The 18940-nt window shown below is 35.9% G+C and overlaps 1 protein-coding gene across 1 annotated transcript in view; it reads left to right on the forward strand.

Annotated features, from left to right (window-relative positions):
- Nucleotides 1–18940, forward strand: part of Adgrb3 (adhesion G protein-coupled receptor B3) — a 697729-nt gene that overhangs the window by 542039 nt on the left and 136750 nt on the right. The window contains exons 16-18 of the mRNA XM_027392824.2: nt 9319–9445; nt 11016–11119; nt 15071–15173. Coding sequence (XP_027248625.2) covers nt 9319–9445; nt 11016–11119; nt 15071–15173 — 334 coding nt within the window. The remainder of the gene's footprint in view (nt 1–9318; nt 9446–11015; nt 11120–15070; nt 15174–18940) is intronic.

Raw genomic sequence — 18940 nt, forward strand, 5'->3', positions numbered from 1 at the left:
GGCTTTTTGTCCAGATTATTAAGTAGTGGGGAAAGTAGCATATGTTTAAATGTGCTCTATTTTATTGCCATAATTCTGCTTTTTCAGGGTTGTGCATCTCAGCTGTTGCAAATTATGTCAGGCTAGAAATTGGTTACCAGCCCAGATAAACAGCTTTTTTGAGGGAAATAAATCCAAATAGAGTGAATTGTTTTGTGATTTTGAGATTAGCTAACACTCAATGTCCAAAGCATTTTATAACTCTTTGAAAATAAATAAAATAATTTATCACCTGTCCCTAGCTACACTCAACACTCAAGAACAACTTTTAAAGTCTTGCTAGCTCTTGATGTGTATAAAATATAGTTTGTTGTTCATTGGACTTGCCATTCAAAATTCACTTAGCTAAAATCTACTGACATTTTCAGTGTCAGTAAAATTTTCTGTTTCCAAATGATTTTTCTTCTTTTTTATCCATGGTCCAAATTGTGCCTTGTAAAATGAGCAAAACAAAAGTTTTAGAAATTTCTGCGAAAAGTGAGAATGGCATAATGAAACTTTGATATTGGATTTTCTACTGTCTTTTTGAAAAAAAAATGATCTTCCCACTGTAGTTTCCATAGAAGATAAGTTTTTTCTCTCTCCTTTTTTAGCATTATCATTGTCATCATGACTACAGTCAATTTGGGAAGTCTATTTCTCTTCCTTGCCGCATTCTGTTTTTATTTCTTGGTGACTGTTTAGTCTACATCATGAGATGTTAAGATATTGATACCTACCTCTGGTGGCTTAAGTGAGAATATCCCCTCCATAGGCTTAGGCATGTTAACACTTGTTCCCTGGCTGGCATCTCTGTTTGGGAAAATTACATCAGATGTAGTCTTGCTAGAAGAAGTACAGCTTTGGGGAAGGATTCAAGAGTGTAAATCCTCACCTCACTTCCAATTCACTCTCTGCTTGTGCTTGCAGTTGAGGATATGCTTGCCAAGCTTCCTACTCCTGCTGCCATGCCTGCCCCTTGTTGTCATGTCTCCTTGTGATGGTGGACTCTTATCCCTCTAGAATCTAAAGACCAAATAAACTCTTCCATGAGTTGTCTTTGGTCATGCTGTTCCATCACAACAACAGAAAAGTAACAAGACACCACCATAAAGTAAAGGCTTATTTCACAAGGATTTCATTTTGGGTTGCTTGATTTACATATAGCCTTTTCCCTTTTGTTGCTGAACTCTGATATTACACAGGTCTTTGTGGAACTTCCAGCAATTTAATTTCTGACTGATCTCTCTACTAAACTTGTTCTCTCAGTGTTCTCAGGAGCCTCCTCCAAGCTCACAATGACCATTCTCAAACTGCATCTATAATTTGACCAATCACTTGTTCATGAAATCCTCCCTGTGTATATTTTTTTTCTGCAGAAGTTTAGTTCCCAAGATTCTTTTTCCCTTTTGGAATATTTGCCCTGTTTCTAACTTTGGCTGTGCTCTCTCACTGTGTCTACCCCATACTGACAGGACAGCAGAGGGGGAACTGCTTGGAAGCACACAGCCTTGGCCTCAAATCCTGGCACAGTCGGGTATCATCTGGATGTCCTTAGGAAAGTCACAATCTCTTGACTCCATTTATTTCTTTTCAAGTAAAAACAATAGCACCAAAGTTAGGCAGTCCAGGCCTCATGTAGGCATATTATAACTAGGTTGAGATATTCAAGCAACTTCTAATTCTAAACTTTGTTACCTCTCATGTCTTCATATCCTAGATGCAAGCAGAAGCTCTATTTATCTCAGTTTTTCCTAAAGGAAAAATAGCATTTTTTCAAAGCTTTGAGATGGGATGGGAGGCTCACTATGTTGTTATTTAGTTTGTTCTCAAATTTGTGGATCCAAATGAACCTCTATCCATAGACTTCCATATAGCTGAAACAATCATCACCAGGCATCCCTCATCACCATATACCATTCCATTTAAGATGTATTTGTTTGTTTGGTTTTATTTATGGTTTTGTCTTTTGAAACAGGGTTTCTCTGTGTAGCTCTGACTGTCCTGGAACTCACTCTGTAGATCAAGCTAGCCTTGAACTCAAAGATCCCCCTGTTTCTGCATCCTGAATGCTGAGATTAAAGGTGTGTTCCACAACTGATATGAGCTTACTGAGACTGAAGCAGCAAGCACAGGGCCTACATGGGTCTGCATCAGGTTCTCTGAGTATATATTATAGCTTTTAGTTTAGTATTTTATAGGGTCCTGACTGTGAGAATGAGTGGGTCTCTGACTCTTGTGCTTGTTCCTGGGACTCTTTTCCTCCTATTGGGTTTCTGTGTCCAGCTTCGATATCATAGTTTTGTTTTCATCCTGTTATATTTTATATTGTCATGGTTAGTTGTTATCTCTTACAAGCCTGTTCTTTTCTAAAGAGAGACAGACAACCTCTAACCTCAGGTAGGTTAGAGGAGGTGGGAAGGAACTGGGAGGAAGGAAGGGAGGAGAAACTTTAATCAGGATACATTGTATGAAGAAAGGAATCTACTTTCAATAGCACAAAGAAGGTTTTTTTCTTTTTCTTTTTCTTTTCCTTTTGAGACAGGGTCCCTCTGTGTAGCGCTGGCTATCTTGGAACTTGCTTTGTAGACCAGGCTGGCCTCAAACTCTTAGAGATCCACCTACTTCTGCCTCCCAAGTACTGGGATTAATGGTGTATGCTATGACCTCCCTGCTAGGAAAAAAAGATTTTTAAAAGCATTTTAAAAAGCATGTTTTGAGTTTCCACTAGAGTACATAATGTTGAGTAGATACTCAATAAAATGTTAACTGTTATTTTCATTAATAGGATTATTATTATTATTTGCTTATTGCATAATTAATTATGACAGCTAGCATATTTTAACCTTTAATTATTAATAAATCATGGTGAAGCACTTATACATATTTATAACCTATCTTCCTGAATGCTATGCCCACGTTCCTTTCTACTCTCATTATTTTGAATTTAAAACAGTAACAAAAAAATATGTTACTGACAGTAAAATTGGTGCCACCATTCTGGTAAGTGATGTTAGACTATCTCAAGAGTGACATATTCTTGTTTTTAATGTGTATTTTATGACGAAAGGGCAATGATAATGCACCTGTGAGAACATTTATATGGAGCTTTCAAGGGCCAAAAGGCAAAGTGGAATTGTAATACCCCTAAAATAACTTAGCCCACTGCCTGAGGAGTAAATATTCGTTCAATGAATGCATAAATGACTTATGTAAGAATGTCCATCTATATAAGGTCAAAATCTGTACTAGATATTCACTCAACAAGTATCCATTAAGAAGCTGTCATGTGCATGTCAATGGCCGTTTTGGAAGCAGAAAATAGAAACAAACACAAAATCTATATTCTAGTAGCAAAGACAAAAACAACATTAAATTTAAGATATTATGAATTTGGTTCCAGATCATTACAATTAGGCAAACATTTCAATAAAGGCACACAAAGGGTCTTGATTTCCTAGTGCATATAAAAGTTGTATTTATATTCTACTGTAATTGATACTATGCAATATCATTATATCTTAAAATTGCTTTAGTGCAAAAGAATCTAATGATCATCTGAGCTATTGGAAAAATGGTAACATCTGAAGGGCTTGATGCAGAGTTCAACTTGTGGCTACATGTATTGTCTGTGAAGTTCAGTATGAGTTGTATCCATAGGAAAATCAGTTGTGATGTGTGCAATGGGCAACACAGCTCAGAGTAAGAGCAAACAGAATCTCAAAAAGACGGAGCACTTTTTCCTGGGTTGAGCTCTCCTTATCTGATGTGATTCACAAGGCTCCATCTTGCAAGTCATCATGGGAATGCATGATTTAATATAGCTTCACTTGTGTGCTTGCTAGATGGTGGCGGTCTCTCATTTTCAGTGAGGCTAGCCTGGGCTACTTAACATCACAGTATCAGTCCAAGACAATCACAATAGAAACTGTAAGCCTTTTTGAGGCATGGCTCAGAAGTCACACAATACTTCCACTACATCACAATCAGTGTCACAAGTTGTGCCTACTTAAGAGATGAAGGAATAAAGTCAACTTCTTGATTTGAAAGGTTAAACAGAATTTGTACTCTTTTTTCCAACTATGGATGGAGAGTTATCTCACACTGTCCAGTCAGTGGCTACAACTCAGATGGGATGAAATGAAGGCAGAGACTTCCCCACTGTTAGGGAACAGTGTATTTACAACTGAAAAGTACATTCTGAACTAAGGGAATAGCCAGCACAGCATGCCAACATGAGCCAATAAGGAGCTCATTGTAGTGGGAAATGACATGCAAAAGTTTAAGAGATGATGGTGGAGAGACAGTTGGGGGCAAAACAGTACAGGGGTTGCAGACCATTATAAGGACTCTGTGTTTTACTGTGAGCTAGAGGTGGGAAATTAAAGATAAAAACTACAAAAAAAAATTGACAGAATTTTTACTGAGTGATATAACTTGACACTAGAGTATGTGTGGCCTCTCTGAGTTGGACTTGAGAGAGGAGGCAAAAATGGAAACAATAAACCAGGCAGCAGATTGAGTCAAGCTAGAGATGATGGTGACTGAGACATTGAGGGCAGATCCTACAACATTTTCTACAATATTTTGTTGACTTAATAATGCAGAAAGCATATTCTAGGGTTGCTGGTAGTCATCCCTAACAGGCTTTCAGCTTTCTTTAAAAAATGACATTTATTTGTTTTTATGTGTGTCTTCTCCCTCATCAAGCATTTGGAAATCATTCAATGAACTGGTATTGATGCGGGCCTCTCCACTGGAAGGAGCATAATTACCAAAGAGATGCTGGATCTTTCTGAGATTATCACTAAATGATGATGGAATCCAGAGGCAAATAGATGAATCTATGAAGAGCCACTGGTACTCTTCAGATTATATGCCCACTTGGTTCTGAAGGATAGAAAGTGGGTTAGAGCTGAGACAGTCTACCTGGATTCAAAAGCCTCGCTAAAACCACCAAAAAAATCGTTATGTTGATAGAATAGTTTTTCATTATGTCTCTACTAAGTGAAAATCATCAAATCAGGGATTCAAAGCAAGTTTTCTAAAACACCAAGAATTCTATGTGGCACTGCAAGGGTTAACCTCATAAATGGGACCATTAAATCCGTGGGAACATTAAAGATCAACAAAGCACTGAGAATTCTTGGAACTAATTAATTTATATTTTACTTATTTTTCTCTATGTGTATTTGTGTGTGTGCACATGTAGGTTAGAGGAAAACTTGTGAAAGTCAGTTATCTCCTTCCACCATGTAGGTCTTGTGGATCAAGCTCAGATCTTCAGGCTTGGCATCAACTGCCCTTAACCAGCTGAGATATCTTGTTGGCCCCTCATTTATAGGTGACTAATTATAAATCTGTAGTATAGTATAAAAGGGTCAGTGTCAATTCCAGGAATTTTCTTTGTGGTTCCCAAGTTCCTGGTGGTTGAAAAATCACCCAATAATTAAAATATTTCATATTAATGTTACTCTCTTCATATATATATATATATATATATGTGTGTGTGTGTGTGTGTGTGTGTGTGTGTGTGTGTTTATAATCTTTATACATAAGATATATATGTATATAAGCATTAGAGGATATATACAAATGCTATATTTTTTAAAAAATAAATTTAAAAATTGTCACCAGTACTGAGGTTCAAAAATCATCCAGGTAGATGCTTAGAAAATTACATAAAGACCTCAAATAAATATTAAGTTATAAAGTAAACACCATTAGAATCCTTATTCTAGCATTCTATTGCATTTTTTTGATGCACTTAAATCCTTGGGGCAGAAAAATGTTCCCCTTTTAGCCAGCCTAATAATAGGAAGAAAGACATGTACAGGTGACAGCTAATAGCTAACATTGATGAATGTAGGTGTAGCCGACAAAGAATCCACTGGTTGTGTGGAATTTCTTCAAGCATAGCTATGTTTAAAGACTATTTTTAAAAATTGCGTAATGTACAGAAAGACATTATGAAAAGGAAATGTATGATTTTTGAGTATAATGTAGATGACTGTATCATTGCATCTACTTCTGACATCATTGGTCTGTTATTTTATTATATCTTCACATTGCACATACATTTCACTGTATCTGATGTTTCCTCTGTGAATGACAACCTAACCTTCATTAATTTTTTTAAAAAAATATCAGAGTTACACCCTTTATTGTAGCATGCAAATCATGACACAGAAATAATAGTGTGATAGCCATAATAGTAAACATGTTTTAAGAACCATGCCCTATGCTGCACAGGACAACTCTCTTGCTTCCCATTAGATCAACCAACTATCAGTTTGCTTTACAGTCTAACCTTGAAATGAATCAGACATGTGTACCATGCTTTTAAAGAATATTCTACAGTAAAAGTAAGCCTTGAAAAGTCTGGAAATACAGGGAACACACACCAGAGGGTTTATAATAATAGAAATACGCTAATAATTGAAAGCCTACTGAAGAGTTTTATGGAGATATAGCTCAATTGTTAGTGTTTTTACAGCATGCACAAAGCCTGGGGTAGAATCACTAGCACTGTATAAACTGGGTTTGGTGGCACATGTAATCCCAGCACCCAGTAAGTAGAGGCAGGTGTATCAGAAGTTCACTGTCATCTTCAGCTACATAGGGAGCTTGAGGCCAGCCTAATCTAGGTGGGAGCCTGTCCCCTCAAAGAAAGAAATTCTTGGTCATAAAATGACAAGCCGTTTTATGGAAATGATATATATTTTAATATCAGAATAACATCACTCTTTTATTACTCAACTTTTTATAGTAACCAGATGTAGAACTTGACAGCTCCCTTCTCACCTTTCAGGTCACCTCACATACAACTTGTTCCAAATTCTGGTGTCTTCCTACCAAATTTAGTACTTTGTGTTTAGTATTTTCTTTTAAATAAGGAAAAGCATGTTAATCCATATTTAGTATTTTGTACATTGTTGTTTGTAAGATGAAGTCATTACAGAGGTACTACTTTGGAGAAAGGCCAAAGGTGATATAGTCTCAAGAGGACACACATGAAAAAGACATGGAGCATGTTGACCAGGAGCACAGGGAAGAGTGAAGGATTGTCATTTAGAAACCCGAATTAGTTACTTCTTAGTTTTGCCTGGGGCTGGAGAAGGTCAGACACACAATCACCAAGCAGAGTAAAGCAAATGGATCCATTTTTCTAAAGATACCTTGTAAAATTTGTATGATCTTCAGAGTTCAGCAACACTGTATTGAATTTACATTTTATTCAACACTGTATTGAATCCATCTGATAGTCAGGGTATAATGATGCTAATATCTTGAGTAATGAACATTCATTACATGTATCTGAATATCTAACTTTGTCTCCTTCGAGGTCTTATTTACAGTGAAGTTCTTTTCCTTGTTAAGATATTGGATTCATTTATTGAACATAAAATCATCACGTGGGAGTCATAAGTGCTAGACCCCATCTTGAGTGGACAATTACTGCATTAACATAAACCAGCCATCCAGAGTTAATAATGAAGTTGTAGTATTTTAAAACATGTCAGATTCTTATATATCATTTTCCTTTAAACTTTGACCTGCTGAGATATATGGTTTTAATTTGGCCTTGATTGTTTGGTTACACATACACATACACACACACACACACACACACAAGAGAGAGACATACAGCTAATCAAATAAGTTGTTTGCTACATGCCTATGGTTAGGTAGAATTACAGTCTGAAATAGTTACACTAGAAGTAAAACCAGGTTTAGTTTTAAAATATAATTTGGTGTGGCTGAGTGATATTATGGGAGGCTTACAAAATGTTGAAGCAGCCAACATGCTGAGATTTTTCATTAAAATTGGTCATAATTTTTACCTAATGGTTCCCAAATATAGTGTGTTCCTTCTTGATATCAACCCATGAATATTAAAAAGGCACCACTTATAGACACCAAAAAAGGGAGAGTGTAGACTGTACTCTGTAGCTTAAGTTGGACATCTGAGTGACAGAGAGAAACCATCACTGATCTCAAACACACTGCCTGTGCATTTAGCCCAGTGGCCTCAGGCATTAAGAAATGTAAAAGGTAAAATCAAAAGTACATAGAAACTAACACTAAGCCATGTGGTTGTTTTTATTTTCTTCAAGTTTCAGAGTCATTTTTAACACATATAGTAACTTGGCTTAAATTTTAAATACACTCGTACATACAGGTTTCCTAGCTGGAGAGTTTCCATGCCTGGGGGAGGGGAAGTGACAATTGGTGCATTCAATCCAGAGCACGTGTGATGATAATGAAGTTGATTGGTTGAGCCTTGCAGGTCCCCCTTTTCTCTCTTTCTATAGAGTAGTTCAGCATGGGGTGACAGGGCTCTCCCCCATTGCCACTAGCTCTACTAACAAGACGTAGGTTGATACCATTTTTATTGTTCTGCTGGGGTGGGAAAGAAACCATATGCTTTAGCATTTTAAAGGAGAGTGTACACCAAAGAGAGCTACACCAAAGAGAATATTGAACCAGACCCCATCCCCCATCCTGCTGGACTTTGGGGTGGGTTTATTCTAAATATTCAGTGGACTTGGGGTTGTTTAATGTTTCTGATCCTGGACAAAGATTATGTAGGGGAAGAAATACTAAGGGCTTTAGAGGAGTATTGGACTAAGTGAAGTGTGGAGTGGAGAGCTTACATCTGAAACCCACCCCTCCCCTGGATACCAGGCAAAGGCAGTGAGAGTCGGAACCAGCTGATGCCTCTTCCCGTTTCCAGGGTGAAATTTTCACAGCAGCTAATTCTAAAGGGAAGAAAAATCCCTTTCCAGCAGCAGAGAAGATTCTATCACCCAACCCAAGCTATGTAACCTTTTAGGCAGGCTTTTCAGAGAAATCCGCATTTTTAAAGACAACATTCACGGTCCAAACCACGGGCCTGGAATCAGAGCTGGTATGAAAATATGAAAAGCCTCTTTACACTCTGAGTGTTTGAAACGATCCGATGAACATAGCAAGTATCTGCCAACGCTCGGCGGCTGCTGGTGCCGCTGCCGCCGCCGTTCCTCACAGAGGGCTGGACAGAGCTAGTCCTGATTTCAGCACCTCCGGCGCTGGACAGCTCCCTGCACGCCGCACCGCCGCCTGCTTGCTTTTTTCCCACTCTCGCTTTGCATTACCGGAGATGCATCTAAATTACGTCCTGTTCAACAACAAGTAGATTTTTTTTTCCTGTACGGGAATTACAGTAGGCGATTCTCTCAATTAAACTGCATTTTCTTCTTCGTAAAGACTTGGCTGTCAGGCGTATTTATCCCGATCTCCCCTCCACCCCCTTTGCAGGAACGAGTCTTTGGGAACGTGGTCCACCCAGGGATGTAAAACTGTGCTTACCGATGCATCCCATACGAAATGCTTATGTGATCGGCTCTCTACCTTCGCCATTTTGGCTCAGCAACCTAGAGAAATAGTAAGTAACAAAGGGAAAACACGGCTTTAATGCAAAGGCAGGGACATTGTGGCGAGTGTTTCTCCAGGGAACTGCATTTCAAAGGGGGAAATAGAAAAGGTTGCAGGGTGGCAAAATCGGGTTCTTCTCCTCAGCTACAGTAGCTCGGTGAAATGAATTCTAGTTGGTGTGCAATAACTAAATTCTACTCAATTTTATGTCTGATAACTTGATATTTCTGCAATATAGTATTGAAGATGTACTCTGATATCACTAATATTCTGCAAACTTTCAAATAAAAATAATTGCCAACTCAACATTTATTTTAAAGCTGGAAGAATGTTCTGAGAAAATTTGTGACAATGCTGTTAAGAGTAGAAGGAAGACCCCAGACACTAAGGCTGAACACATTGCATATCTGCATTGGATATTTTCAGTACAGGTTTTCTGAGGGTGTCCTTGGATACATGTGTATTTTTAAATCAAATTAAGTTTTCATGGAGACATGGTTGTTTGGAACTGTAAAAGCGTTCCTTAAAAGCATGTAGATTTTTGCAAAAAGAAAAAGAATAAAGAAATAGTTTCTGAATGAGAGAGCTGTACATAACAGTCCAAAAGAAAGATAATGTTCTCACCGAATATATTTTGAGAAAATTTTATAAAAATTGAAATAATAACAAATAAATATTCTGATAGAATACGACTTTCTACCTAAATCTGGCCTAAAAAGAATCACCCCTTTTACTTGTTTTAATGATGTATATACCTAATAATTTGATATAGATTTTGTGGCACACTTAGTGTTTTGCTTCAAACTTATAATGTAAAAATTTATGAAAAACAGCTGATTTCATTAGTTATGGTCATGCTACTGTCTAAGAAAAGAAGCCATTTGGATCAGTGGATTTTTGTTCTATTTATATAAAAGATTTTAAAAGATATAAGCTTGTTTTTCAAGGTCATGGTTTTAGGGACTGATACTGGCACTATGCAAATTATCTCCACATTATTTGTTCATATGAAAATATACTTGAAGGTCTTAAGTATAGTATTCTATTTTCTTCTTATACTTGAAAGCCAAGCAAGTAAAATTTAATGTGAGAATACTTGACTCGGAACAAAGTTGTCAAAAGTCAGAAACTTTCAATCTTTTGCAGTAACTGTGTACCATAACATAATGATTTATAAATAGGAGTGACAATGTAAATCTTAGCAAGAATCATATTGTGAAATGACTAAACTGTACTTAGTTAAGAAAAAAACATGCTGCTTCATATTTCACTCAAAGAAACTTCACCTAAGAATTATGTTGTAGTTTTGGGGTCCTTTAGAAAACTCTTAAGTAAGTAATGGGCTGTAATCAAACATTAACCCTGAAGACTTTATTACTTCCCAGTGTGAGGGAATGGGGAGCTGGAATTAGTCATTTTAGAGCTTGAGAATATGTGCTGAGTGTACTGTGGTTAATTATCTGGTAACTATAACAACTGTTTCTGCCATTCTTGAGTGATAGTTTAGTTTCTCTTGAGTCTAGAATTTATTTTTGTTCATGTGAAATTTCTCTTTATTTTCTCCCCCCACCAACTTGCAGGTCATGGAATCTTCTGGGACCCCTTCAGTAACTCTAATCGTAGGCAGTGGCCTCTCCTGCCTTGCCTTGATCACCCTAGCAGTTGTCTATGCAGCACTATGGAGGTATGTAATTAATGAGTAGATGTGAGATGGGGAACTCAGTTTCTCTGTGTTAAATGAGTGGATGTAACCACGAATGTGCACTGTCCTTGTCACATACTGAAAGCAGCATTTTTACAACAGAATTAGAACTTCTGTCATTGAACTGGAACATGGGAACCATATTTACCTAACTTTCTTCCCTTTTATTGACTGTGATAAAAATAAACAAAACACATGTGCATACTTTTCCTTTAGCACACATTACTGTAGACTTCAACAAGTTCTTCACATGTAAGCACAACTCTTTTATGTCACAAGTTCCTTTTCTGTGAAGATATTATCTCAATTGCTGTTGAGCCTCAGAACTTAATTGGTACAGTCAAGGATCTCTCTACAGGAATAGGACATCCAGTTCTCAAGTGCCAAACATACTTCCAGTATGTCCTGCACAATGAGTGAAGCCTGCCCCGATATTAAAAGCATTAACAAAATTCCAATGTTCTCTACAAAAGGTCATGTACTTCAGTGTTTGCTGTGAGTCAGATTTTGACAAGTTTGATAAAAGGATATCATAAAAATATGAAAGGGGAATGTTGAGAAATCTTTGTTCTCTCCTATTTTAAATTGCATCTATTTAATAGTATGTAGAAATTTAATATTTTTCTTGGTAATTTCTAGGTAATTGTTCAGGATATTAGTAAGAATTTGGCCTGTGAGGGTTGGTATGCCTACTTATGTATTGACAATGTATATGTACCATACAACCAAACTTTTAAATGGCTTTTATAGTTTTAACAGTTAAAGGTTTTATAAGCATTGTCATTGTTAAGGTGATCTAAGATGCAACATTACATCGGTATGCAGATAATTGTTTATTGTTTCCTGAATATTTGATATATTTAAGATTACAAAAGTTAATGTGCCTACTTCAAAGACTTTTATGTTTATTTAGGGTCTTATAAAATCATCCGAAAAATTAAAATCAATTACTATTTAATAAGGGATATTTATTTAGGTTACTATTGACATCTAAATAAAACATTACTGTCCATTATGGCTTTCACTCTTTTTAAAGGAAGACTTAATTATGAGAGACATTTAAATTACCAAAGATATTAGGATTTTTCAAGTTCTGTGAAACAAGAAAATATGCATACATTTTGGCCCAGGTACCTAACAGAAGTTCTTCACTGCTGTGATAGGGTGATACAGCTGGGAAACACTGACAGTGGTGTAAAAGAGGAAATTTAAAAGGTCTACTGTAGGGATGGCCCCATTGAGAACAGAATTGTTCTGTAAAGACAAACTGACAAGCTTAGAAGACTCCAACTTCCCCCAATTGAGTAACTGACACTGGCTTTTTAAAAATGAAGCAACTGGCTAAGATACTAGGGAATCATGATAACATTATAATGCTTACCCCATTGGAGTCTCTAGAATTAAATTCTGTTTTCAGCAACTTCTGTTCAGGTAGCAATTCAACCTTCTGTTATGCTCCTCCCGTCTCCTCCTCTACATACACACACACACACACACACATACACACACACACACACACACACACACACACACACACACACACACACACACACACACACACACACACACACACACACACACACACACACACACACACACACACACACACACGAGCGCGAATAGCCAATATCAGTATATGGTACATTTGTTGATCCACATGAAATTTTCTAAAATTCAGAGAAGGGGCACAATCAGTTACTACAAGAGAATTCTAGGAATTTCTGGAAATCATTGTCTATCAAAACCTATCCTGAAGTTGAGAATTAAAGAAAAGACTACCAAGAAACAGCAAAAATCTGGATTCCTGAGAATTAAATGGTCATCATCTCATCATCTATCCATTGGAGAACTGAAAGAAATAATAATTACAACTTGAAAGGAGAGGCAAGACTCATGAATTTCTAAATGAATCTTGTGGTGTGATTCATTCAAAGTGCTTCATAAACACCAAGTACATAGACCCTAAAAACATTTTGATTCAGCTCTAGAAGAGTTGGGAGTCTTCTTGCCTCTTTCTGTAGTAAAAATATATAGGGTTCAAATTCTTCTAGTGATTTCTCAAAAGTAATATTGTGTGAATTACTTTATAGATAATATACTATTTAGAAATTTGTAGCTGCCTCATGTAGTTCATTACAGATGTTTCTTGAAAATTGACAGTGTTGGAAGTGTGGCTCAGTGGCAATGCCTGCCTTGCATTTGTGATACCCTTGGTTTCAGTTGTCAGAAATACCACTTTCTTGGCTATTAACACTATTGGCAATCATGAGAATATTGAAAAAGATGATGATGATGATGATGATGATGATGATGATGATGATAATGATAATGTGTTAAGCTGTTTTCTTTCCATCCAGCCATACAACTAGCTTCAATACATTGTTACACCAAAAAGCAATCCAGCATGTCCTCTCAGTCAACTTATCGACATAAAGAGTTCCCAAATTTTCTTTAAAATATAAAATGTCATATTGCAGTGTTGAAAGTAGTGACATTTCTTAGCAGAATTTATGGCAACATTGTGATTCAGTATTGTTGAGAAAAGCAAACATCTCAGTAGTGTTCTGGGCAGCAAGTTGGTCTTTTATTACTCTGTCTTTTTTTTTCTATTTATAAGCAGAAAAATGCCACTGAAATCCTTTTGATAGTGTCAAGATGTGTGTTTGTATTATCATGGAAGCCATTAACATTAGAAAAGATTTATAGCCTTCATCAACAAAAAAGAGCAGCATAAATTTGTTACTACCATTAACACCACAGTGTGTGTTTTATCTTATGTTTAGATACTCAGAATGCAGAAACAAAGTCCAACAACTCTTGAAGCCTATTTTGTGCTAAGTGTGTCAACCTAGATTAGTCCAATATAATATGGGTTTATTTTGTGAAGAAAAATTCTCTTAAATTATGAAACCTAATTTTTGTGTTTTGTGTTTTTAATTTGCTTTAATTTCCGGAGTATGTGGCTGCTGCCTACATACTCTTTAAAGATAAGGTGAGGAAAGAGAAAGAACTTTGTGAGACTGTACCTTTCAAAAAGTATCTTTAGATCTTTGGTTCCTCCATCTAGCATTGCACGAAAATCCTAGGCCTTCTATGGAATGAGATCCCATGTTACAATACAAATAGAACAGATACACGTCGTGTACAAGGTTCTCTTTCAGTATCATTACTTAGTGATTGCCACAGGGTACAGTTAAGCAGGCTTGCTGCTACACTTTCAGGGTAAAGAGCTGGTGGAACATTTGATTCTGAACAGTTTTTGTTGTTACTTACATTCTTAGTGCACTTTAAAATTGTATAACAGATTATATATACCTATTTCATCCTAAGGGTAAATATGGCAGTCACCAAGAATACTCCATTCTAATGGTGAATGATCATTTGAGAAGTACATTCATTTTTATAAAAAAGACTTTTGCTACTTTTTTTTTCTTGAAAGAGATATTCAAGGACATAAGGAACAGCCTAGCTATGTTAAAATGCTTGAGTAGCTACTTATGTTCATGGCTTCACAAAATGTAATGTGTCCTCCTAGTATATAGGAGAGTTGCTTCAAACTCTTGGTGGGGCTTTAATGTTGGGCCTCAGTATTCCTATTGGCTTATATAGAGGTTATAAACATATATGTCCATATGTAAGAAGGTGATTATGTCTGATGTAATTCCAAGAAATTTTCTATATCTAGGACAAAAGGATTCATTGTTCTCACAGATGTATAACTTTGGTTCTGTCAATTTTGACATAGTACAGAAAAAATGTCTAAATATCTCTTGCACATGCCATGTACTCTAAAATTGGGCACCTAAGAAAATATATATGAAAAATGGTTTTCCATATCTTTACATGAAATCTGGAGTCAAAACTCCCCCTTCCAGTTAATCCCACCAATGACACAATGTGCAATTTGTCATGTTTCTTTCTGTCTCTGACTAGGTACATCCGCTCTGAAAGGTCCATAATTCTAATTAACTTCTGCCTATCTATCATCTCATCCAATATTCTCATACTGGTTGGACAGACCCAGACCCACAATAAGGTATGACTGCTAATACCTCAGATTCTATTTGTGCATTTGTTTGGGCTTATAGTTGGTTACTGGTTTTCTTAAGTATTTATTCTAAATAACTATTGAAATATAAATTTATATTACTCCTTTTGTTTCGGAATTAATGTACAGCCCATCATAGTATACAAACAATCTTCTCTTGGTTTACAGTTCTTTAGTGCTATAGACTGTATAATGCTCAGAATATTTGTTAAACATTAAATCAAGGCCTTGAGACACCAACAACCAATATTTCTTTTATTTATTGTCCCAGCTGTGTAGCATTCAAATAGAATTCAGCATAATGTCTGCATTTAGGTCTGATTTATTTACATACCAATTACTGAAATGACTGTATCAATGAATTATAATCATAACGTCACTGAAAATCTACTCCCAAAATGGTGTATACACAATACAATAATCACAGAATCTACAACCAGGTTTAGCCCTTTCAGAAATTTTTCTTTACTGAAAGCAGCATTTCAGCTACTTAAGCCTATAACCACTTTTCATCAGAGTATGGAACTGTATGTCCCATTTGTAGGAATTAGCATATATATATATATATATATATATATATATATATATATATATATATACATATATGTTGAATGTCCTTATTTTCTCCCATAAATGACTGTCTTTACTGAACTATTCTGCACTATTTCAGGAAACTCAGCCTCAAATTAATTTACCTGATTTCAAATACCAAAAACAATAGTTAAAGTTAAAAACTCAGATGCTCTTTTTAGAGACTTTTTCAATAGACACTCATACACTCCTGTGTATAAAGACTATGGGTAGCTGAGTTATCTTGGTAGTTTACAACCCTAAGATTCTTAATTCCCATCAGAAGAATCTGTTCCGAATCTGGATAGGGCCTTGGTGTTATGTCTTTCTCTTTGAACCACATTTCTCCAGGCCAGGAAGACCCAAGGGTAAAGGTACTAACCCTTAAGACAAACTGAAACAACAACCTGTTAGACAGTCAATAAAAGTAATAACTCATTTCTTGTTCTTGAATATTTTTAATATGTTATTTGTTGTTTCTTTTTCTTCATGAAGAGACAAAAGTATAGGAAAATTATTAAAATTGTGTACGTGGCCATGTTAGGAACAAGTAATGTAAAATTTGAAGAGTAGTAGATAGAATAGAAAACAGAGAGACAGAAAGGAGGACCAGAGGTGATTGCCACAGGGTACAGTTAAGCAGAATTGCTGCTACCCTTTCGGGGTAAAGAGTTGATGGAACATTTGATGCTGAACAGTTTTTGTTGTTACTTACATTCGGTTATCACTGCGAGGAGGAAAGAAAGGAAAGTACCCGAGTTGAAAAGGTGAAAGCAATCATGAATCTCAGATGAGAAGGAAAGGATAGTTGGAAGATTGGAAGGAGAAGGAAGCAGAGAGAATGAAAATGGGAGGATGAGAACTCTCAGTTACCATTCCATCCCTCTGTTTGGATCCTTCCTGTGTGCTGGGCTTCAGATCCTCTACGCTCACTTAGTCCCTAGTCTCAGCCCCTTAGCTGACTGTTTCGTACTTCCCCCTCTAAAAGAAGGGCTTCCCTCTAAAGCAGGTATTGCAAACTGAGTTCAGGAACCTGGAAAAACAAATAAGGCCAGAATCTGTTTGAGCCCACTTTGAAGACTTACATACCAAATGCTACTGCCCATCCCATTTAAACCCTAAATTCTAGGGTTCTGCCTCTTATTGGACTATGGCAGACAGCGATGTTCAGTAAGGAACATGCTTTTACAGCTGTTTCATGTGGTTCAGCGTAAAAATAATAGTCCTAGAATAGAACTTTCTATGTTTATTACTACATCAAGGCTATGGCCTACACTGTGCCTATAGAAATACAATGCAAAATACATCTATAACTTACATTTTTACTGACTGCATGTAAAAGCAGTGAAAATGAACAGTTGAAATCATTTAAATATATTTAAATTAATATACCAATAATATTACTATTTAAACATGTAATTAATATAAAATTCTTAATGGAATATTTTATTACCTCAAGTCTTCATAGTCTGGTGTATATTTTATACTTAAATTGCCTCTCATTTGAACTAGACACATTTCAGTTGTGCAAAGAAGATACATAGCTAATGACAACCATAGTATATCCAAATGTTAACAATATCCAGAAACTAGAATGTTCTAAAACAAACAAATAGAAATCTCCTTATGTGTCCAGTTTGGCCTTTGCAAGGTTTTGGTGTCCTCTTTTTAAAAATAGTATCTTTCTTTGATGTTTTCAAGTATTTTGAATGTTAGAGGCAAGATAAGACAAGCCTTGTTTTCCTTTACATTTCTGATAGTGAGAAATGGCTGGGGTGTGCTTATTAAAAACTAAAGCAAAGTTTTATATGGTATGGTTTCTCCCCAGGAAACTAACTACAGAATAGATTTCATGTGGTGTCTGAACCATAGTGGTCTTGTTCCAGATTGACTATGATAATTTCTGCTGCTAGTTATTGGTGCTTGTGGGGAGGAGTGGATAGTAAGTGGTGCTGCTTATGTGGTTTTTCTCTTATTCTACATTAATTTTGTGTTATTGGTTCTACATTGATGTTCTTACATGCTTATAACTATTAATATTAGAATTAAAAGGAATAATAATGGAAAAATGAAATTTTATTCTAATTCATTCTCAACAATATCAGATTTCCTAGGGGGAGCAATTATGGATCTGATACATGTTTTGGGCCTAATTAAATTGGACATATATATTATTCATATAAATATATTCTATATAAATTCAGAGGAAGTAAAATCTAAAAATTTAAAATATTGGTTAGTGGTCAGCTGTGTTTTATTTGGATGTTGGATTATATGTAGGACTACTTGGCTACTATAGACAATTTGTAATTGGTCTGATTCCTACATCTGACTTTCCTGACAAGTTTTGACTACTGATTTAATATTCCCTACTTGAAAATTAGAAACATGTGAGAAAGATTCTTGATGAGCAAATTATTTGGTACTACTGTCTTGTCTACTTTGTGTGAAAACTGGCATTTGTTGCTGCTGTCCAGAATCATGCTGAAGTGTTGAAGTGTAGTCTTTCCCGACTCTCTGTTGAAATATAATTGACCTGATTATCATGCTGGGCTCTCTGCTTGCTTTTGAATTGGGGTAGAAACAAGCCAAAATAATCCACTGTTTAAAAGATGAGTATACTCAATATTTAAACTATAGATTCAAGGACTGGCAGTAAAATAAGGAATCAAATACATTATCTTATCTCTCCTATTAAAATGCTGTTGTAAAATTTAATTGTAACTTGCTTCATTGTGTTTTGAGCTTTTCTCATAAAGCAGCATTGCCCTGTGATCTATTTATGCATTTAAAAACCTCAACCAGGATATTCAAGTTTCACTCAAATTGACTAGCCATGAGTTTATATCATAAAAACAACAGAGTAATTGTATAGTTTCTGACATTATTTTTTATTCTGTCTGTTACTTTTCAATAAATACGGGATGTTTCAGAATCATAAAATAATTTATTTAATCACCAAAATTCCCCCAAATATATTTTCGTTTTGTTCCAAAAGTCTGTGATGTACTTTATCATTCCAAAAATTCTGTAGAACCCAACAGAAGGAAGCAAAATTGAACAAAATTATTTCTGTTGGTTATGGTGGTGGTTAAGTAATGACAAGCAAACAAGATGTTCACTTTATTTGGAATTATCTCAGCAATAGCATCTCAACCTATCTACTCAGTTATAATGAAATATCA

Source organism: Cricetulus griseus (genome assembly GCF_003668045.3).
Source record: "Cricetulus griseus strain 17A/GY chromosome 1 unlocalized genomic scaffold, alternate assembly CriGri-PICRH-1.0 chr1_1, whole genome shotgun sequence".
Lineage (NCBI taxonomy): Eukaryota > Metazoa > Chordata > Mammalia > Rodentia > Cricetidae > Cricetulus > Cricetulus griseus.